Consider the following 24,835-nt stretch of genomic DNA (forward strand, 5'->3'; position numbering starts at 1 on the left):
CTTTTGAGACTCTTAACATACTTGAAATTGCATGAAACTCGACAGACACATCACATTTATAAGCCCGTAGACATGTGCAAAGTTTCAGAAACGGGCGTGGTGAGGGGCTCAGTAGCGCCACCTTTAGTCATAAGTGGGGGGGTTAGTTTTATCAACAGCAACAAAACTTGGTATGTGTATTGTTCTCATCAAGACGGACAACTTTCTAATTTACATTAACCATCTCGGACCAACAGGAAGAGAGATATTTTGGTTTGAATGTGGATTTTCTGAAGAATTTTCTCTCCCTCTCTCTGTGTCTATGTGTGTGTGAGGGGAGGGGGGGAGGGATTTGACTATTGCTTTTATATTGTTAATCAAGGTTTCAGGGGCTTTTGGGGTCCTTAACGTGCTCAAAAACTCTTGAAACTTTACACACGTCAGAACCCACGGCCATCAGGGCCGGGCTGAAGCTGGTACCCGGGCGTGGCTGGGGGGGCTCAACAGCGCCCCCTTGAACGGGGTTCTAAAACTTGGTCCATATATCAAACACGCTTGCATGAATTAATATGAAACTCGGTACACATATAGATCTCATCGTGCCGAACAACTTTCCCCTGGTCAAGTTTTACGCCAGCCCAACAGGAAGTCGGCTATTATGGGTTGTTTGGAAAACACTTGCTGTGGAATGTGAAATACTCCTCCTAGAAAATTCACCGTGTCCCCTCTAAACTCGGTGTGCATGTAGTCAAGACTTTGAGGATGCTAAATTGCGGACGGATTTTTGATATCTCGAACGGTTTGGCCGTGGCGAGGAATCGAATTTATGGCGAGAAAAGAGAAACACGAAGTGGAATAACTTCTGCATACATTAACTGATCTTGATGAAACTTCAGCAGTGTGTTCGTGGTAAGAGGCCGATCAGATGTATGTAGCTATTGTGATTCAAAGTTATAGCGCCACTAACTGGCAGCAGGAAGTGTGTCACTTTCAACATGCTTTTGACAAAAGTGGGGGGGTTACTCAGTTCATATATTGATCTCATCGACCCGGACAACTTTCTAATTTAAAGTCATTAGCTCTGACCATCAGGAAGTCAGATATTTTGGTCTGAATGTGGATTTTTTTGCAAAATCAGCCTCTGTATTTTTAGCCACCTTTATCTAAGTGGTTTATTTTATTCCCACCAAACTTTTTCAACATGATAAAAATATATTAATGATGCTAAATTGTGAACGGATAATAAATATCTCAAACGGTTTTGCAATGGCGAGGGATTAAAGTATTGTCTAAAAAGGAAACACTAAAAGGTTCATATATTCTAAAAATTTAATTATAAACCATTTATTACTATATAAAAGTATACAAATATCAGAACTTAACTCATTTTATTCTTTTTTTTTCAATTTAAGAATGAAGTTTAAGTTTAAAAACTGCCAGAATGGTTGTTTAGTCTAAACAATAAATAAATAAAGTCAAACATAGTGCTATACTGCCCTCTTGTGTTCAAAATCAGGTAGGCCTATTATATCTATATAAAAATATACTAGGTATGTGACGGTAAGAATATTTTACCACCGGTTAACTGACGTGTGACACCGCTGGGGGCTTTTTAATCGCTAACTTAAAAACGAAAGTAAAATATGTTCGTCCGCACGGACATTGATAATGGTGCGGAGCAGAGCGAGCATTTTCAATAAATTCCTATGGAAGGAGGAATGACCTAAAAAACGTTGACTCTGTTCTGCTCTTTCCTCGCTGAGGACGCGCACCATTATGAATGCCTGTGCAGCCGTGAGCATTTTAGTTTCATTTTCGGGGAGGATTGCTTGAATGTATTTAAAAAAAGCACAATGTTGTGTTTTATTGCTACTGTACAAAAATATAAGTTAACACTTTGCAGTTTGAATGATGTTTTGAACAAAATGACAGAGTATGTTTTTATGTGTCCACTGTTTAATCGCGCCCTCGTTTTAGAGATTCCCAAGTTATTTTTTCATTTAAGTTTTCTCATTGTTCTAATCAGGTCAGGCAAGTAAAACTATCTGTGTCTTATCCATTACATTTTTATATAATATATATACACTACTGTTCAAAAATTTGGGGTCAGTAAGATTTTTAAGCGAGGTTTCTTCTGCTCACCAAGGCTGCATTTATTTGATTAAAAATACAAACAAAAACAGTAATATTGTAAAATAGTATTCCAATTTAAAACAGCTGCTTTCTATTTTAATATATTTTAAACTGTTATTTATTCCTGTGATCAAAGCTGAGTTTTCAGCATCATTACTCCAGTCGTCACTGTCACATGATCCTTCAGAAATTATTCTAATATGATGATTGATGCTCAAGAAACATTCATTATTAATTTAAATGTCGAAAACAGTTGTGTACAGTCTTTGATGAATAGAAAGTTCAACAGAACAGCATTTATCTGAAATCTAAAGCTTTTGTAACATTAAACACTACCGTTCAGAAGTTTGGGGTCAGTAATAATTTTAATTTTATTTTTGGGGGAAAGAAACAAAATAAATCAATACTTTTATTAATCGAGAATGAGTTAAACTGATCAAAAGTTACAGTACAGACATTTAAAATGTAAAAAAAAATTATATTTGAAATAAATGCTGTTCTTTTGAACATTACATTCATCAACGCATTTTGAAAAAAAATCTGTACACAACTGTTTTCAACATTGAAAATAATAATTAATATTTATTGACCATCAATCATCATATTAGAATGATTTCTGAAGGATCATGTGACACTGAAGATGGGAGTAAAGATGCTGAAAACTCAGCTTTGATCACATAAATTAATTAGTGTAAAATATTTTAAAATAGAAAACAGCTGTTTTAAATTGGAATAATATTTCACAATATTACTGTTTTTGTTTGTATTTTTAATCAAATAAATGCAGCCTTGGTGAGCAGAAGAGACTTCTCCTAAAAACATTAAAAATCTTCCTGACCCCAAACTTTTGAACGGTATATATTATATATATATATATATATATATATATATATATATATATATATATATATATATATATATATATATATATATATATATATATATATATATATATATATATATATATATATATATATATATATATATATATATATATATATATATATATATATATATACACACACATATATATATACACATATATATATATATATTAGAGGTCGACCGATTCATCGGTTTTGCCGATTAATCGGCACCGATAGTTGATTGGTGGAACTATCGTTATCGGCAAAATACATACCGATAGTTTTTCCTGGTTGCGTCCGTTGCTGGAGTGGCTGAGAAGCGCGCGCTGTCATTCATTACACAGTAAGAGAGAGCGGAGAAGGCTCTGCTGGCATCATGCAGTACAAGAGCGGCCTCTAGAGGTGTAATAAAAACTATCGCTGATGCCTCGTGTTGTTTATTTCGACATGTGATTCTGCGTGCTGCACTGCACTGAGAGCACACGCTGCGTGGAGAGCTCTGACATCAGACGCGCGTTTAAACACCGACAGCTAAAAATGTATGTATACAGAACATTTTGGCATATCATTATAAAGTGATTAATTTGTTGACTAAATGCTGCATTAGTAGAGAAAGAACAGCACAACAGTATGTTTGTTTGCCTTCAAAGCTGAGAGGACGCTAGCATTAGTAGTACCTCAAGCGGTTAAAACACTGACAAAAATAAACGTAAGTCCGACCCGAATGTTTAATGTCACAATTGTTACCATCTATTTGCATTAGTTTATATCCAGCTGGTCACTTTTATGCATTAAATATGCAGAGAAGTTGCATATTTAAAGCTAGAGGCGTAAGATAGCAAACTGATATGTTCATACAGCCGACAGAAACTAAACAAATCAGAAAAGCATTCGGTTTTGGTTATTTTTTCATCATCACTTTAATACATATTTTGTTATTTTGATTAGATAATCATCAAGTGTTTATAAAATAGAAGCAAAAGTGTGAGACTATACATGTAATATAATATTTACATCATTATAATGCTCTGGCATTGTAGATATTTAAAGTTGGCCATCTTTAAGCATGACTGTTTGGATTTATATGAAATGATAACACTTACAATAAAATTCCATATGTAACATTAACTAAGGTTAATAACTGCTGTATAAGGATTGTTTCTTGTTTGTTTGTTTGTTAATTAACATGTACTAGCCTAATACATTTTTAAATTAAGGTTTTTATTTGTTAACCATAGTTAATGCACTATCAAACTAAAATGAATGATCAAGGTGCAATTTGTTTTTATCCAGTATCAATTTTAAAAACTATCGGTTGATTAATCGGTTATCGGCAAGTATGGCCCAACCTAGCTATCGGTATCGGTAAAATCCACTATCGGTCGACCTCTAATATATATACACATACATATATATATATATATATATATATACATATATATATATACATATATATACATATATATATATACATATATATATATATATGTGTGTATATATATATATATATACACACATATATAAATACATATACATATATATATTTATATATATGTTTGTATAATATATATATGTTTGTATAATATATATATGTTTGTATAATATATATATATATATATATATATATATATATATATATATATATATATATATATATATATATATATATATATATATATATATATATATATATTATATATAAATATAGCTGCGAGCAGCGATGGAGGGCCTAAGCCGGCGGTACCGCCACCCCGGTGCCTTTAGGTAACTAAAGGCACCGGGGTTGCGGTGCCACCGGCTTGGGCCCGTAATCGCTGCTCGCAGCTATATTTTATTTTTAATTTTTTTCTTCATTATTTTTTTTTTGCCTTTTTGCCACTTTTGGGGCCCTTAACATGCTCAAAAACTCTTGAAATTTTGCACACACGTCAGAACCTGCGGCCATCAGGGCCGGGCTGAAGCTGGTACCGGGGCGTGGCAGGGGGGCTCGACAGCGCCCCCTGGAATGGGGTCCGAAAACTTGGTCGATAAATCAAAAACGCTTGCATGTAATAATATGAAACTCAGTACACATATAGATCTCATCGGGCCAAACAACTTTCGTGCTCTAAGTTTTACAAAAGCCCAACAGGAAGTCGGTTATTATACGTTGTTTGGAAAACGCATACAATGGAATGTGAAATAATACTCCTAGGGATTTCATCCGATCGCCACCAAACTCGGTGAGAATAAAGTCAAGACATTGAGGATGAATTCTAGCGAACAGATTTTTGATATCTCGAACGGTTTGGCCGTGGCGAGGAAACGAATTTATGGCGAATAATGGGACACAGGAAGTGTGTTATAACTTCTGCATACATTGACTTATCTTGATAAAACTTCAGCAGTGTGTTCGTTGTAAGAGGCCGATCACATGGATGTGACTATTGTGAGTCAAAGTTATAGCGCCACCAACTGGCAGCAGGAAGTGTGTCACTTTCAAAATGCTTTGAAGTCACCCTCTTACTTTTACCCGATTTGCTTCAAACTTTATGTGTATAATGTAAACACACGGCAGATGTAGACCTGTGAAAGGATTATTGATATCTTAGATACTGTTGCCGTGGCAACGCATCAAATTTTAATATTCTTTTCGGATGCGTTTGAGACTCTTAGCATGCTTGAAATTGGATGAAACTCGACAGACACATAACACTTATTAGCCAGTAGACATGTGAAAAGTTTCAGAAACGGGCGTGGCAGGGGGGCTCGACAGCGCCCTCTTGAACAGGGTCTGAAAACTTGGTTCATATATCAAACACGCTTGCATGAATTAATATGAAACTCGGTACACATATAGATTTCATCGGGCCGAACAACTTTCCCTCTGTCAAGTTTCACGCCAGCCCAACAGGAAGTCGGCTATTATGGGTTGTTTGGAAAACGCTTGCTGTGGAATGTGATGTACTCCTCCTAGAGAATTCATTCAATCACCTCCAAACTCAGTCAGCATGAAGTCAAGACATTGAGGATGCTAAATTGCAGACGGATTTTTGATATCTCGAACGGTTTGGCCGTGGCGAGGAAACAAATTTATGGCGAGAAAAGAGAGGAGACGAAGTGTTATAACTTCTGCATACATAAACTGATCTTGATGAAACTTTAGCAGTGTGTTCGTGGTAAGAGGCCGATCAGATGGATGTAACTATTGTGAGTCAAAGTTATAGCGCCACCAACTGGCAGCAGGAAGTGTGTCACTTTCAACATGCGTTTGACAAAAGTGGGGGGGTTAGTTTTACCAACAGTTACAAAAATCAGTATATATATATTGGTCTCACCGAGCCGGACAACTTTCTAATTTTCAGTTGTTAGCTCAGAGCAAAAGGAAGTCAGATATTTTGGTTTGAAGGTGGATTTTTTGGATATTTCAGACTCTGAGTTTTTAGCTACTCTTCCTAACTGGTTTATTTTATTCACACCAAACTTTTTCAAAATGATAAAGATACATTAAAGATGCTAAATTGTGAACGGATATTAAACATCTCAAACGGTTTTGCTATAGTGAGGGACTAAAGTAAAGTAACACTTAAAGCCTCATCTTCTACAAATGTAATTAAACACCATTTATTTCTATATAAAAGTATAAAAATATCACAACTAAACCCATTTTATTCTTTTTTTTTTCAATTTAATAAATATTTATAAGTTTAAAAATAGTAATTGTACTATTTAGGCCCATAAAAGTCAAGTCATACATCAATGTGTTCAAAATCAGGTAGGCCTATTGTATCTACATAAAAATATACTAGGTATGTGACGGTGAGAATATTTTACCACCGGTTAATCGACGTGTGACACCGCTGGGGGCTTTTGAATCGCCAACTTAAAAACGAAAGTAAAATATGTTCGTCCGCACTGACATTGATAGTGGTTGAGCGAGGCGAGCGAGCGTTTCAAATGAATTCCTATGGAAGTAGGAATTAACTGAAAAACGTTCACTCTGTTCTGCTCGTTCCTTGCCGTGGACGCGCACCGTTATGAATGCCCGTGCAGCCATGAGCATTTTAGTTTAATTTTAAAATTAGCGCCTTTCGGGGGGTGGATTGCTTGAAATTATTTTACAAAAGCACAATGTTGTGTTTTATTGCGACTGTACACAAATATAAGTTAACACTTTGCAGTTTGAATGTCGTCCTGTATAATGACGGAGTATGTTTTTATGTGTCCACTGTTCAATCGCGCCCACGCCACACACACACACCCACCCACACACACACGGTTTACTATCTTTGTGGGGACTCTCCATACACTTAATGGTTTTTATACTTTACAAACTGTATATTCTATCTCCTCACACTAACCCTACCCCTAAACCTACCTATCACAGAAAACTTTCTGCATTTTTACATTTCCAAAAAAACTCATTCTGTATGATTTATAAGCTTGTTTACCCATGGGGACCTCTATTTAGGTCCCCACTGTGACACGAGTCCCCATGAGTCTGTGTGCATTTAGGTTGAAGTCCCCACCGGGATAGAAAAACATGAACACACATACACACACATATTCCAGCATTGCAATCTTGAAATCGCAGCCTGATCATTATAGCCTTAATAAAATATAATAATAAAATAGTCAACCTAACATATAAAAATTACACAGCTCTAAATAGTCAGTAGTACAATTCGTACATTCACAGTAAGCACCGCTCCACTGTGATGTTTCCAAGCACATTTTTGCGAATGTGAAGAGGATGATTTTTTCCATCAATATTGGAACACGAGTGAAGAACAAAGCCTATAATAAAGAATAGTTTAGCATCCAAATACATCGCAAATGTTGAAACATTTTGATTCTAATGAGAGGGTTACGTGAGCCCAACACTGCTTACTTTCATTTTTATTTTTACATTAAATTTAAAGGATTTGTTGTGGAATATTTTGAGTGTATCATAAAATCAGAATAAGGTAAGTCAAGCAATATTTTTGGTCTTATATATATATATATATATTAGGGCTGGGCGATATGGAGCAAAAAATATATCTCGATATATTTTGCTATATCTCGATATACGATATATATCTCGATATCTTTACAGGAAAAATAACCCCCCAAAAACTACTGCAAAAACAAATATGCCAAATACCACAGTCTTTTTTTATTGAAGTGCAAATAGGTAGGCTGTTCATGTAGGAACAAAGTGCTTCTGCAGCATAAAAAAAAAAAAATCCCTGTATACAAAAATAATAATTTAACTGTAAAATAAAGGAAGAAATAATACATATTGTACTATTTTTAATAAACCTGTATAGAAATATCATTACTAATTTTGGCAAATAAATAAAAAAAATGCCATATATCCCCCAAAAACTGCACAACTGTAGAGTAAAACATTAATTAAAAAAAAAAGTGATAAAAATGCATCTAAAAATTGACATGATTGTTACAAAATAACACTGTCTGGGGCCTCTGGGGAACTCAGAACAACTGCTAGCATAAAGTTTAAGGTAAAAATAACTGCCATTAAATTATAGTATCTGACTACTATGCAATTAGATAAACTGTTCATTCATTACATCACTTTACCTCTGTCTTTATCCACCTTTATCTTCTCTTCTTTTCGGCACTGTATATAGCAGAATAGGTAACTTAGGCTAATGCTAATTTATAATGTGTCATGTAAATTCGGCCATCCGTCACAATCAGGAAACTTTCAACGTGTCTAGAGCTGGCGCGAGCTGCCAGGCCCGTTTCTAGGGGAGCATGTTAAGTGTGAGTGTTAAGCGCCCTCAAACAAAAGCAATGCGGCGAGAGGCGACGCTACACAAAAAAATACCAACAACAACTGATCGCGCGCGCACTGTTTCTGACGCACTTCAAGCACTCGCTGGGCGGGGAAAGATTGATGTGCCTGACCGGACTCGGGGGACTTGAATGAGACAACACGCGAGGGCGGGGGCGAGCACAGCACAGAGAAGGCAAACAAGCAAATTGGCGAAATCAGAATTAAATATAAACAATATATCGATATATACGATATGTCAAAATCCATATCGAGTTTAAAAAATATCTCGATATATCGTAAATATCGAGATATCGCCCACCCCTAATATATATATAAATATAGCTGCGAGCAGCGATGAAGGGCCAAAGCCGGCGGTACTGCCACCCCGGTGCCTTTAGGTAACTAAAGGCACCGGGGTTGCGGTGCCACCGGCTTGGGCCCGTAATCGCTGCTCGCAGCTATATTTATATATATATTTTGTTTTTTTCATTTTGTTATCACTGAAAGCATGTTCAGCTGATTAAAGGCTATTTACGCTTTCTACTCTCATGATAACTAGGTTGTTCAATCTCTTGTTCAAATTATTTTTGGCCTCAGTTTCGTAAAGATTTAAATTGTAATCGTATTATATTATAGTATTATATTATAGTATTATAGTTTATATAGTATAGTATTATTATAATATAATACGATAACAATACTACTATGTACACATTCATTTAAAACAAGATGCACACCTTGACTAATTATTTATGGTATATGATTAAAATAAATATTACAAACATCAATTACATTTCTCAACAATACACTATTATTACTATGTGTATAGTGATGATGAGGATGGTAGTAATGACTATTATTATTATCATTATTATTATTATTATTATTATTATTATTATTATAAGAAGCATTACTACTACTATACTATAAGGATTATTGTTATATACGTATGATCATAAATATATTTTACTGTTATTATTATCGCTTTATTTGACATTTTATTTTATTCATTTATTTGACCTTAGTGATTTTATACTTACTGACATAATTGTTATTATATTATCTCTCATTATAGGATTCAATTTTTTTTTTTTTTTTTTTTTTTTTTTTTTTTGCTGCCATGATACCACTGTAGCTATTTGTTATTGTTGTTGTTAGTGATAATAATAATAATGATATTATTATTATTGTTGTCATTGATATTATTGTTATTATTATTGTTGTTGTTGTTGTTATCACTGTTATCAATAGTATTACTAAAGCAATCGTATTAATTATACAAAATTTTGTCGTGTCTCCGTCCTGCTATCCTATAGACATGATGGTCCCTGGGCCGGGGTTTTTTTTCAGGGTAAGGATGCCGGTGGGGCCTGCTTCCCGGGTGCTCTTGGCTGGGCTCGGACGGCCGCAACACTATTGTCCTTTTTAATGCATCTAATTCATTAAAAAAAATGATGAATGAATTTAAAAAAAAAAAAAAAAAAAAAAAAAGGCATGTATGTGTGTGTATGTATGTGTATGTATGTATGTATGTATGTATGTATATGTATATATATATATATATATATATATATATGTGTATGTATATATATATATATATATATATATATATATATATATATATATATATATATATATATATATATATATATATATATATATATATATATATATATATATATATATATATATATGTATATATAAAAAAATAAAATAAAAATTAACACATATAGAACAGGGTAAGCATGGTGCGTTACTACTGACCAAGGTTAGTTAGCACAGGAGTGGCAGAGGTCAGAATTCCAATCGGGCCTTGCCATCAACTGGCTACCCCTGGGTCTGTGTTTCATGCCATGTCTCATTTTAATGCAACATATTAGATTAGGAACATTGTCACATTAACTAGGCCAGGGTTGGCAATCTGGTGATAGCGGCCTGTCTGCGATGGTGGGAGTTGCCAGGGTACTTGGGGTGTTATGGGCTCAGCGGTATCTTCCCTTGTTGATGGGCGGCACGTTCTGGGCACATCCTACAGGCTGTGGGTGGCAGGGCGGAGACGTGACAAAACACAACACGACTGGAATAATGGCGGTAATTATTTGCTACTGCATTTAGTTATTTATTGTATATTATGATGCTGGTGGAAGTAATGGTAGTAATTATTGATATTATCATCTTTATTATTGTTACTATCGCTATCATAAGTAGTCGGAATGCTGACAGTGGTATCTTTTTTTTTTTTCTCTTCCTTTTGTTAATTATTTTGTTTTTGTTTTATTTGCCTTGAATATTTTTTTTTTTTTTTTTTTTTTTTTTTATATTGTTAATGTTATTAATGCTAATAGGTCATTAGCTATATAGAGCATATGTACACAAACATACATTTCTATTCAGAAATTTAAACCATTCAACTGTTGTTCTGTTGAGATCCAATTTGATGTTTCACTGTTTTCACTGTATATACATACACTGTTCTCACTGTAATTTCACTCCTTGCATAATAAAAAAAAAAAAAAAAAAGGACAATAAGTCCAGTCATTTAAAAAAAAAAAAAAAAAAAAAAAGATTTAAATTGTAATAAATAGTTACGGTCTATGTCTAAATTATTATTTTTCATCTTATAAAGAAAAAGAAAGATTGAGTTTACAAAAGTGAGAATCATTCAGAACAAAATAGCATAGCATACTTGCCATATTTTACCCAAGACTGATTCAGTCCTGAATTATCAATGACATCCATGTCAGATTACCTATTAATTTGGCATTTGTACAATATTCTGACCAATTGTCCAAGTCATTTTGGGTTGCTTTTCAAAACAATTTATTGAGAAGAATAGTTCATTAAACAGTTAGTTTTCCCATTAGTATGCAAATTTCTCTGTTCTCAGACAAAAACAAACACATAAGAAATACATAAAACATGAAACATGTTCATGTGAAGACACACTGATATAGATTAATTGATGATATAAAAGACCTGAGTTTAGTTTATTGACATGTTTCATAACGTTAAATATATGCCCTGCTGAAAAATCCAGCTAAAACCAGCCTAAGCTGGTTGGCTGGTTTTAGCTGGTTTAAGCTGGAAGTAGCTGGTTTTAGCTGGTCTCCCAGTCTGGCTTAGCTGGTTTTAGCTGGTCTCCCAGCCTGGCTTAGCTGGTCAAGCTGGTCTCCCAGCCTGGCTTATCTTATTTTAGCTGGTCTCCCAGCCTGGCCTAGCTGGTCAAGCTGGTCTCCCAGCCTGGCTTTGCTGGTTTTAGCTGGTCTCCCAGCCTGGCCTAGCTGGTCAAGCTGGTCTCCCAGCCTGGCTTAGCTTATTTTAGCTGGTCTCCCAGCCTGGCTTATCTTATTTTAGCTGGTCTCCCAGCCTGGCTTTGCTGGTTTTAGCTGGTCTCCCAGCCTGGCTTTGCTGGTTTTAGCTGGTCTACCAGCCTGGCTTTGCTGGTTTTAGCTGGTCTCCCAGCCTGGCTTTGCTGGTTTTAGCTGGTCTCCCAGCCTGGCTTATCTTATTTTAGCTGGTCTCCCAGCCTGGCTTTGCTGGTTTTAGCTGGTCTACCAGCCTGGCTTTGCTGGTTTTAGCTGGTCTCCCAGCCTGGCGTAGTTGATCAAGCTGGTTTCCCAGCCTGGACAATTTGGTGGTCAGCTGGTTTTAGCTGGTCTCCCAGCCTAGCCAAGCTGAATGAACATCTCACCTTATTATTATTATTATTATTATTATTATTATTATTATTATTATTATTATATATATATATATATATATATATATATAATAATATATATTTTTTTTTTTTTGTTTGCTTGCCATTTAGTAATATAACACAATTATTAGTACTGTAACGCAACTTATTATATAAATGTAAATAGAATTTTTCAAAAATAAAATAAAAAACTTTTAATACTTCTGTCACAATTTTTTTTACTCGCGTGCCATAAACCTGGCATATTGCACATGAATGGGTCATAGAACTACACAATGAGTTTAAAATTCATGATTTAATATTAATGATTTTTTTAATTGTTATATGTTTTAACTCTAGATGTTTATTTAAATGCTGCGTGACTTTGAAGTGTTTGAATGCGCGTGCGCGTGAAAATTCGAACATTCGCATTCAAACACTGGAGCGCGCGCGCTGCGCGAGAGCAGATGGAAACGGGGAAACGTCATCAACTGACACACAGCAAAACTCTTGTCTCTCGCTGTTGTTTTCACTGCTTTCAGGTGAGTTTAGTCAACAAATTCACACAAATAATACATACAAACGTCCTTGACACCTTTATTACGTGTAATTGACACGCTCCTGTTGAATATTTACTTTATAGAAATGGTTTTGTGTCTTCGAAAAAGTCCGTTAGCATCTCAACCATTTTCAGAAGAGGTAAGTTAGGCCTACGCTACTAACGTTAACTATAGACTGGAGCTCTTGTTTATGAAAGTTTGGGGTTTTAACCACATCTTTGTGTAGATAACAGTTTTTGATAGTTTTGTTTTGCTGGTAATTTGTCAATGGGTGATTGGAAGTAAGCTAATTTATTTAACCTAAAAGAATGCGCTGCACTGTTAATCAGTGACGTCACTAACTAACAGTGCAGTGCATTCTTTTAGGTTAAATAAATTAGCTTACTTCCAATCATTTTATTAACTTCATATGCATCTATTTATATTAATATATAATTAATTATTATATTAATTAATATATTATCTTAAGAAATATATATATATATATATATACAGTGCAATGCATAAGTGAATACACCCATGCTAAAGTTGACTAAAAAGAGGAATAAAAAAATCATATTTTGGAAATTGAACTTAATGCCTTAATTTAAAAAATTAGGAAAAATCCAACCTTTAAGGACACCAATTTTCTTTGTGAATGAATAATGTATCGTAAATAAATAAATGTTCTTCCTTAAAATACATGGTGCATAAGTGAGTACACCCCTATGTTAAATTCCCATAGAGGCAGGCAGATTTTTATTTTTAAGTTTTTTTTTTTTTTTTTACATTTAGGATACTATGCATCCTGATAAAGTTCCCTTGGCCTTTGGAATTAAAATAGCCCCACATCATCACATAGCCTTCACCATACCTAGAGATTGGCATGGGGTACTTTCCATAAGATCATCTCTCATTGCAAAACTAGCTTTTAGGCTAACTGAAATAAAACCATGCCAATCTCTAGGTATGGTGAAGGCTATGTGATGATGTGGGGCTATTTTAATTCCAAAGGCCAAGGGAACTTTATCAGGATGCATAGTATCCTAAAAAAAAATAAAAATCTGCCTGCCTCTATGGGAATTTAACATAGGGGTGTACTCACTTATGCACCATGTATTTTAAGGAAGAACATTTATTTATTTACGATACATTATTCATTCACAAAGAAAATTGGTGTCCTTAAAGGTTGGATTTTTCCTAATTTTTTTAATTAAGGCATTAAGTTCAATTTCCAAAATATGATTTTTTATTCCTCTTTTTAGTCAACTTTAGCATGGGTGTATTCACTTATGCATAGCACTGTGTATGTATATATATATATATATATATATATATATATATATATATATATATATATATATATATATATATATATATATATATATATATATATATATAATTATTTCTCTTTTCTGCAGTTCACCTCTGCTCTAGCTTGGTTTCTTGTAATAAACCCTATTGTAAATCCTATGTAACATTGTTGGCTCTGTGTTCAATCCGCATGTTATGTTCCAACTGTAGATCATCATGCTGAAGGCCTGCTGCACCCCCGTCCAAGAAAATCTCCACGGCTATGAACCATATGACTAGTAAGCAAAACCACCTCAAACATACAATGCACTACTGTCCAAAAGTTTGGGGTCTGTAAGATTTATGCTTTTGAAAGAAGTCTCACATTTTAAAATCATTAACCCCAGGTTTTTTCAGTGTGATTGTCCTTGAGAAGCCTGTAGGCTAAATAATAGGCGACAAATATAATGGTATAATGGTCGTAGTTATAATAATTTATTTAACTATTATGATAACAGGATATCATGGTCATTGGTATATTTTATTTTATTTCTCTAGGTCTGTTTTGAGTTAGGCTATGTTGGCCAGTGAGACAGACACCATACTCAGGGGTATTTATTTATTTGTATGTATTTTTTTACTGATAAATACTGAATTTTGTTTTTTTACTTTTAAATGCTAAATGTGATTCAGGCATGCAAGTTATTTTTCACAGATATCTGGCCAGCTTACTCATGGCTCATACTCTTAGCCTTTAAAATGTTTGAATTGATATCCCCAATGCAATATCAGGGGCTAAAGATATCATTAGAGTTCTTAAATTTATGACTATGCTCTTGTTATCAGATGAGATAAAATCCCTAGCGTTTGGCCCTGTGATTCTTCAGGACAAGACCTTGATGCCATCCACACTCAGTAGATGAAGAAGGTGAGTTTCACAATAGCTGCTACTATCACAAATCAAGAGACCGAACACAACAGGCTTTCATCCATATGCACACACCCATATGTAGGCATGGGTACTGAAACCCAGTATTAAATGGGCCCTGGGGCCAAATCATGGATGACCGCAGTATCGATAAGCTTGGACGTTATCAGTTCTGCTGACGGTACTGAAGAAATTACACGCACTATTTATTAAATACATTGTCTTGCAAATTGTATTTCACGGCATCCTTAAAAAATTTTTAAATCTTAAAATATTTGTTTGCCGTAACCCGACCGACCCTGTCAATTTAGTACCGACCCAATTATTTATTTATTTTTCCCTTTTAGTCCGACCGACTTGCCGGTTGTAAACTTGCGTTAAGACCGACCGATTTTTCTTTTAACTCTTAAAACAACTAATACAAATGCAATAAAAATAATATTAGTTATTAATAGGGCTGTCAAAAGATTAATCGCGATTAATCGCATCAGAAATAAAAGTTTGTGTTTACATAATATATGTGTGTGTACTGTGTATAATTATTTTGTATATATAAATACACACACATGCATGTATATATTTAAGAAATATTTGCATACATATACTGTATATATATTTATATAGTTTATATTATATATAAATATAATTTTCTTTATATATATATAAATAACAAATTTTTCTTAAATATATACATGCATGTGTGTGTATTTATATATACAAAATAATTATACACAGTACACACACATATATTATTAAAAACAAACTTTTATTTTGGATGCGATTAATCGCGATTAATCTTTTGACAGCCCTAGTTATTAAGTATTGTGAATATAAATTGCCTAGACCTACATACAAACATAAGCTACATTCTTTCTTTTAAATAAAAACCCGTGGCGTGTCATCTATGATTATGTTTACACCATTGGTTTACGCATGTCACACTATGGCCTGCAGGCTAAGTTCGCTTCGTTTCATTCACTGTCAATGGTTCGCGCTTGGTAATGATGGCTGCGGCTTTTGTCAAATTACTATAAAGATTATTTCATTTTTATATGTTGTTGAATATGGTTTATTAAAAAATAAACATGTGAGAGCGTGTTATAGGCTATATGCAGAGATGGGAAGTAACGAAGTACAAATACTTCGTTAATGTACTCAAGTAGATTTTTCAGATATTTTTACTTTACTATTTATTTTTGTGCCGACTTTTTACTTTTACTCCTTACATTTTAACATGAATATCGGTACTTTCTACTTTTTTTATTCTAAAAAATTGGCTCGTTACTTTAGTTTCAAATAATTTCAGTGGAATCGTTATTATTTTTGCGTCATCAACCCTTCACAGGGAGTATGACTGACAGGCGATGTGACCAATCATAATCCGCCATTTTGTCCGACAAAACAGTCAGGAGAGTTAGTAGATTAAAATTGGAGGATTTAAACTTGAAAAATGAAGTGTACCGACATCTTTTCGCGTAAAAACATCATTCCCTATTATGTTCATTCGTGTTTATTTGATGCTATAAATTAACTAGAAGGATACACTTCGCGTATCTTTGATATCAGAACATGAGGACGTGATTCCATCAGAATTTTCTACAGCCTGTCAAGGTACAACTGTGGAAACCACTCAGATGCTCCCTCCAGTGCACCAGAGTATGGAGATTTACCCTTATTAGCTGATAATTCTGATTATGTTCAAGATGGACATGCACATTTCTATCATAGCCCTCCTCTGAGAAAACCTAGTGATACGTTTTTTTCAATCTCATCTGAAATGATCAGTGTTGGGGGTAACGCATTACAAGTAACATGCATAACACATTCAGATTACTTTTTTGATGTTACAAGTAATGTGTTACAAGTAGCATGCATTACCTAATCAGATTACTTTTTGATCTAACAAGTAATTAACTACAAGTAATGTTCATTATCTAATCAGATTACTTTTTGATGTAACGAGTAAAGAAACGCATTACAAGTAACATGCATTACGTAATCAGATTACTTTGTGATGTTATGAGTAAAGAAACGCATTACAATAACGCACCAGGCTTGTGCAAAATTCAGAATTTCAGAATTGGCCTCCATTCAATTCATGAATTGAAATTTGAATTGAATTTACTCCACCCCACAGGACATTGAATTGAATTTGAATTGGAATGACAGGAAGTGGAATTAAATTCATGGCAATTCAAAGAAATTCCACACAGTCACAACAGAAAGAATGTGTTGAGTCTCGCATGCATTCAGTGTTAGGAAGGTTACTTTGGAAATGTTATTGCTAGTTACCCATTATAAATGTGGTTTCAAAAACAATATTCACATTATAATTATGAATTGTTGCTGAAATATAGCAATTGATGCATGACGTCCACTACAGTGGACATGTGATTAATCAGAGTTTTCTCTCAATCTAAAATCAAAACTTGGAAAATTTTACTTTGATATGACTCATTAGATATTGCTTGATGCTGCAATATTTTTTTTTTACCTACAAGAGTCTCCTAGGATAGAAGGAATGGGTGTTTTTGAAAACATATTGAACTCTTTAATTTTGCAGTAATATTAAACATCTTTAGTATTTCTGTTTCAAATAACGTTGTGTTTGAGCTGCGTGCGCTAAAGCTAAAGAGCTGAAGTAACACCCCTAAACCTATATATGATAAATTAGATATTTATACAAAATAAACACAATATTACAACTTACACTTACACACAAAATCATGCACAGATTAACTTGAGCTATTATTAATAGTAATCAACTATTACATAGTGAAACTCCTGTTGTGGATGCGCTACTCCTAGGACAGGGGTCGGGAACCTTTTTGACCAAAGAGCCATTTTTTTCATTTTTGGATAATGCATTTTTCCAAAAGAGCCACAGTATAAAAATAAAAAATAAAAATAATATATATATATATATATATATAGATAAGTGGTTTATACTTATATATACCTCAATATATATATATATATATTATTAAAGATGTGCTTTTTCAATAAAAAAATCAACAGTAGTAATTATTAGGTCCATAGACAACTAAAAACAAACAAATATTCAGCAAACAATAAATAAGTTGCAACCAAATGATGAGCATAAATCCTGTTTTGTGTGCGTGTGTGTGAGAGAGATAAGAGTAAATGCACACAGTTCTATCTGCTATGTTTACGTGAATATACTCGACTTGGCATTTTGATGTATTTCTGTGTTTATTTGGCCGTTTAGGCGCGCAACCGAAGACAAAGGCTGCTTGTCCGTGTTGCGCTCGGAGCGCGCGCACAGCATGCTTTCAGAAGAATTCAGTTCTCTTTCGCGACTTATCACGCTTTTAACATTTATTTTCAATATAAAGCACATCCTGTTCTTTTCTTTCTCATTCATTCATGTTTTGTTAGTAATAACTTTAAACAGAATCGTTTACTGAAATCTGCGCGGATTATCAAAAATATGACACATTTAGGACATACAATTGTCTCTGCGCAAAAGTGAAAGTAGGCTTACCAGCGGGTGAAATGTCTCTTTGCGCAGCAAAGCACCCGTTTCAATAAAATTATATATTTAAGTTTATAAAACCTACATTTTCGCTGCTGTTTTAAAATAGTTTTCGCCTGCTTGAATCCAGTGCAGGAGCTGTTAGGTTACCACAGAAACGTAAGCGGTAGATTGCTGTGGTGACTCGTGACACTCGCGAACAGCATTGAACACACACTTTTGCCGGTACAACTTTAATATTATTATTATCATAAACTTTTCATTAACTTCAGTAGGCTGTACTACAACAAGGGAATTGTAATTGGCTGCTTTTTCTGCAGAGAGCCGATCTCTGTTGATGTGTTTCATCGTGATGTGTTTCATCGATGGTTTGTTGGTAAAGGGTGAGAGACCTCGCGAGCCACATGATTTTTGCCAAAGAGCCATGTGGCTCGCGAGCCATAGGTTCCCGACCACTGTCCTAGGACAACACGCTGAAACACAGCAACTAAACCCAAAGAATTCACAACGTTTTTAATGCAATATTTTGCTCATTATAATGTATGGATATATGGCAGTCCCAATCATAGTTATTAATGTTCTGCATTGAAGCTAATGATCATCACATATTGTGACTTTTAATTAAATCAAAGCTACAGCTAACACTGTCTGTAAAAGACAGACTTACAATTGGTTAAATGTACTGTTATGTTGATGAAATGTTGAAAAAAAATCAATTTTAGAAAACATGGGTGGTGATGAAGTAAAAAGATCCAGCACATTTAGATGGTACAACTTTTTGAACTGACTGTATGCATATCCCACACAGCCTCATTTTTTATTCACTTGGAATTAAATATGGCATCTACCTAGACTAAAGTTGCTTGACACATGCTGAAAGGTTCCACACAAATTGTTAAAGGGTAACTAAACCCTAAACCAACTTTTTTTAGTTAATGATCTGTAAGAATGGGGCTTTATTAGTGCTGTTCATTGATTCGAGTAACTTTTTTGACATTTGGGTATAAAGTGTTTTAATTTTACAATATATGGTGTAAAAACGTCTGAGTGCTGCCCTCTTAAGGTTGAACGGTGGCTACTGCAGTTGAATTTTCCTATTGGATGTTGCGGTGGCAAGTGACGTAAGCGGTGGCAGGTGACGTAAGCAGGTTCCAGCTCACCACGCCCCTCGTACGAGCTCACCACGCCCTTGGTACGAGCTAGCGTAGATTTATCTGTATTGTATAGTGGGCAGGAGGGTACTTAGGTGTAGTGTTGCTGGTTGCAACAGGACTGCTGGACTGCATAGCTTTCCAGCAGACTTGGAAATTAGGCGCCAGTGTTTGCATGCACTTGGCCTGGAAGACCGTGAGTGTGAAACCTGCATTTTACGCGGGATTTCTTCTCCAACGCAATAGAGGTGGAAATGGGCTTCTCCACACAGCTCGCGCTGAAAAGCGGCGCAGTGCCAAACGCTGCTCCTCGATCCTGCATGGACTCCACCACTGCAGCGGCGTCTTGATGTGAGTGATCATATATATTTTAATCACAATTTATGGTTAGGCTAAAGTTAATCCTCTGGGGTCGACAAACTTTTCTGGATTTTTTCACATAGCGGCAAAATATGAAAATGCCTACAGAGAGTGCGCGCTATTGACATCAACTCGATATAACTCATCAGATGCATGTACTTTACGTCGTCTTGCAACCCTGTGAGCAAACTCTCCATTTTAGAGAGTCTGACAGCAGGTCTCAGGTGCACGCCCCCCCCGCTCACAGTTCGTCCCCTCTATCTCCGCTGGGGTCTGCCCACTTTTCAAGCATTTTTCAAATATTGCCAGTGTGTGGAGTCAGGCTCTGTAGTGATGGGAAGTTCAGCTCTTTTCAGAGAGCCGGCTCTTTTGGCTCAGCTCCCAAAGAAGAGCCGGCTCTTTCGACTCCCGAAAGGCTCTTAATTTAGGATTTTTTTGTAGGCCTTTATTTTACCATAACTTTGCAAAAATGAATGGTTTGTGTGTTGAAAACCCTTTCATGTGCAGTGTTTTTATGCATTTATTGCACAAATTAACAACAAAACAGCAAGTAAACAGCTCTGTTGTCATTGAATGCAAGTTTTTTAAACCTAGGGATCCTATATAAAGCGACAAGAATACTTTTTGTGCTCAAAAACAAACAAAATAACGACTTTATTCCACTATTAATTTCCTTCTCTCTGGGCCTCGAGTCTTTTGACGTAGTGTTTTTGCGCAGCGCGTCAGTGTTGTACGACACACGCATCACACACACGACCAGCGTCGGCCAATAGTGAGCCTACGTGGTGACGTGTAACACAGACACGCTGCGCAAAAACACTACGTGAAAAGACTCGAGGCCCAGAGAGAAGGAAATGAATAGTGGAATAAAGTCGTTATTTTTGTTAGTTTTTGCGCACAAAAAGTATTCTCGTCGCTTGATAAACTTAAGATTGAGCCACTGTAGTCACTTGGACTATATTAACGATCTCTTTAATAACTTTTCTGGGCCAGCAAGTTTCAATCCCTTATAAGCCTATGGAGAAGTGATCCAGCTCTCAAATTTAATCAAAAATATCTTAATTTGTGTTCCGAAGATGAACGTAGGTCTTACGGGGTTGAAACAACATGAGGGTGAGTAATTACTGACAGAATTTTCATTTTGGGGTGAACTAACCCTTTAATGTTGTTACGACTCGTTAACTTGCAGTGGAGTGCTGCTTCGCTTCACCCACCTCTCTGTTTTTACATAATGGTATGATCCCATATCCTCACATCTGATTGGCCGCGATGCGATTGCTGACCAATCAAAACAAAGTTCTGCCTTGAGGAAAGCAGAGAAAGGAAAAAAACTGGGAGCCGGCTCTCACTCGATGCGAGCCGGCTCTTCTGATTCACTACAAAGCACCGGCTCTCAGAGCCGCATCTTTTGCACATGACACATCACTAAGGCTCTGACCAGGGGTTTAGTTACCCTTTAAGATCTCACTGAAATGACTAGATATCTTTGTAGGAAGAAAAATACAGCTTCTTATTTGTAATATTGTGATCTGTAAAAAAAAAAATGCAGCTTTTATGTGGTAGCCAAAGTAGGAGTAACGTCACAACATTTATAGCTACCAACTGGAATATATTATGTATAAGTGTCTTTTTTCTGTAGAACATAAAAGATGATATTTTGAAGAGTGTTTTTTTTTTTCATACAATTGAAGCTCATTTATGTTTTGTCTTGATCCACATAGGAAACAAAGTTTGGATCAGAGAAGAGGCATGGGAGAAGATTAATTTATCTACAAAAGATTCTCTCTATGTTAAAGAGATAGCTGTGGCACTGTGGGGGACAAACACTTTAAAGAGCAGAAGTGTGTTAGGAAAGGAGTGTCCCACGAATAAACACTCTGCAAAGCCTCCCCTGACACCCTCCAAGCTGCAAGTTTTGAGAGGTAATCTGTTATTTCATTCATTCATTCATTTATTCATTCATATACTTTATGTAGCTGTAGCCAATTTAGTAAAAGGGTTTTACATTAGTTGATTAACTTTCTAAGTTTTACTAGTTGAAAAGTGACAAATTAATAATCTAAATTATTTATCTTTCAAGTCTGCTTCAGTGACTGGCTCAAACAAAAAGAACCCGAAAAAGGAGAGAGAGAGAAGCGGGAGAAGCAAGTGGGGTATTACATATCCCAAAAAATACAAGATGTCATAAAAAAAGAAAAGAAAAATGTAATGTAAAATGTATCTCTATAATTCTGTTATTGTTCTCCTTTAGTTACTATTATAGTTTTTAGCATTTCAATTAATAATTTTGTACATTACTGTTAGCATATCAATGGGTTGTTTTAAGGGGCTGCAATATCAAATAAAAGGAATGTTTGAATGGTTGCCTGTGCTCCTGAAGATTATTTTAAGTATACTTGGAATTGTTTACATTATTTGTCTTAAAAATAGAGAAGACATAGAGTCAGCCAGTCTGACCAGCTAAGACAAGCCTGACCAGCTAAAACCAGCTAGTCCCAACAATGACCAGCTAAAACCAGCTAAGACCAGCCTAGCTAAAACCAGCTAAGCCCAACAATGACCAGCTAAGACCAGCCTGACCAGCTAAAACCAGCTAAGACCAGCCTGACCAGCTAAGCCCAACAATGACCAGCTAAGACCAGCCAGGCTGACCAGCTAAAACCAGCAAAGCCCAACAATGACCAGCTAAGACCAGCCTGACCAGCTAAAAAAAAAGTGTTCAAAACCCCTCTAAAACCAGCCTGATAAACCAGCTATGGCCAGGCTGGGAGACCAGCCAAAACCAGCCTGACCATCTTAGGCTGGTGTAAGCTGGATTTTTCAGCAGGGTGGGTGAAAGACATGCCCTGAAATGTGTGTTTGAAGATTAAGCCCGTGTGTATAATTTCTTGTATATTTTTTGTTCGTTTACTTTTGACATATAACGTTAGATCTGTCAGATAATTTTTCTTTTACTTTTTAAATATATAAAAAGTCGCTGCAACGTCACAGGCCTTCATTTGAAGAAACTTCAACTTCGAATTTCAGGAATATAAGAACACATTCGCAGTTTGTCCCTTCAGTGTGTGAACATGTTTTAATCTTTCATAGAGGAATGACACGTGTGTTGAAGACAAGCTAAAAGCTCACCTTTGTCCCTCCCAAACGCAACACATCCTCCAGTGAGAACTCTTCTTCATTATTGTCATCCTCGGTGGGATCGCAGTCTTCATCCTCACACTCCTGGTCGTTATTCGTGTCCATGCTGTTGTTGCCCTCCTGATCGTGTTCCTCCATGATGGTCTGCCGCCCGTTTCCGCGTGGACTCAGGGCAACACGTGCGCGCTTCACGATCCACAAGAAAAGTCCATCAAAAATCAAAATAAAAGCCTGTACTACTGCTTCTTCGCTGGGTTTTACTGGCCGTTGCAAACGAGCTGGATACTGCCACCTACTGTACTGGAGTGTGGAGAGAATAAAGTCTGAATTGCATCATATCTGTTTCTAAAATATATTTATTTCTTTGTGTCTGGATTATTATTTAAGATGCTAAATATTGTAAATGCCTGATATCCTGAGGTTTGTATTTCTTTCCTAAATTCAATAGGACATTAGCCTACTTGTTCTACAGTTTTTGCTTTGTGCCAGTCATCATAATCCTGTATTATACTTCTTCAAGATGTGTAATGTAGCATTAGTTTTAAACATTGTGAAAGTGTGAAAATAATGTGTGCCTCTTTGCTGATGTTACCTGTGACTTTTACTTATATGTTCCTTTGCTATTAAAGAATAGTCTTGTCTGGCATAGAGTAGCCTATTTTTGGCACTTGTTATTTATTACAAGCTTCTAGAATGAATCAATATTTTACCGCTTCAGTGAGTGTTATTTTGATATGGACAGATGTTGCTTTGAGCACATCATTCTGCATACGCGATGCGCATACGCGCTTTGTGCGCTCTGTTTTGAAGCATTTCATATTATCATGGTTTTGCGCACTGAAAGATTATTAAAAGCCTATATTTTTTATACCTAGCCTGCTCAGTACATTTAAAATAAGCATAATTTAATTGTATATTATTTCTTTGTAGTGTAGGTATATTAATATATACACTTCTGAATTCTTGACATTAATATATAAATATAATATATTTGTATCTGCCAGTATCTGCTTTTCCCCAGTAACTGTTTTGTTTGCAATAAATGTACACCTTATGCCAAATATAATTGCAAAATAAAACAGAATTGTTGTGCAACTCAAAATGTTAACTGTACTGTTATTAGTCTATGCATATTATATCATTAGTAACATTAAATATAACACAATAAACCATCATATAGTATATCAGTAGGAGTTTCCTTAAGTCTTTCTGATAGTTTTCTACAGGCCGGTTTACTACAACAGTAGAAAAAAATTCTGAAATTATGGTTTATAGTTTTGGTGTGCCACCCCAAGATTTTAAGTGGCCCCATCTGGCCACCCCCATGAAAAATTTCTGGAGGCGCCACTGTTTGTTTGGTCCGTCTGATTTGGTCCAAATTTAGCCCAAAAATAGACGTTGAAATTTGGGCTTTGTTTGGTTCGTCTGATTTGGTCCAAATTTAGCCCAAACATAGACGTTGAAAATTGGGCTTTGTTTGGTCCGTCTGATTTGGTCCAAATTTAGCCCAAA

The 24,835-nt window shown here is 35.4% G+C and overlaps 1 protein-coding gene across 1 annotated transcript in view; it reads right to left on the reverse strand.

Annotated features, from left to right (window-relative positions):
• Positions 1-23,549, reverse strand: part of cebpz (CCAAT enhancer binding protein zeta) — a 69,494-nt gene extending 45,945 nt beyond the window's left edge. Inside the window, exon 1 of the mRNA XM_081379424.1 lies at positions 23,315-23,549. Within this exon, the coding sequence (XP_081235550.1) occupies positions 23,315-23,461 (147 nt within the window). The 5' untranslated portion in view covers positions 23,462-23,549. The remainder of the gene's footprint in view (positions 1-23,314) is intronic.
• Between the last annotated feature and the right edge of the window lie 1,286 nt (positions 23,550-24,835).

This window comes from Scardinius erythrophthalmus (genome assembly GCF_964197995.2).
Source record: "Scardinius erythrophthalmus genome assembly, chromosome: 11".
Classification (NCBI taxonomy): domain Eukaryota; kingdom Metazoa; phylum Chordata; class Actinopteri; order Cypriniformes; family Leuciscidae; genus Scardinius; species Scardinius erythrophthalmus.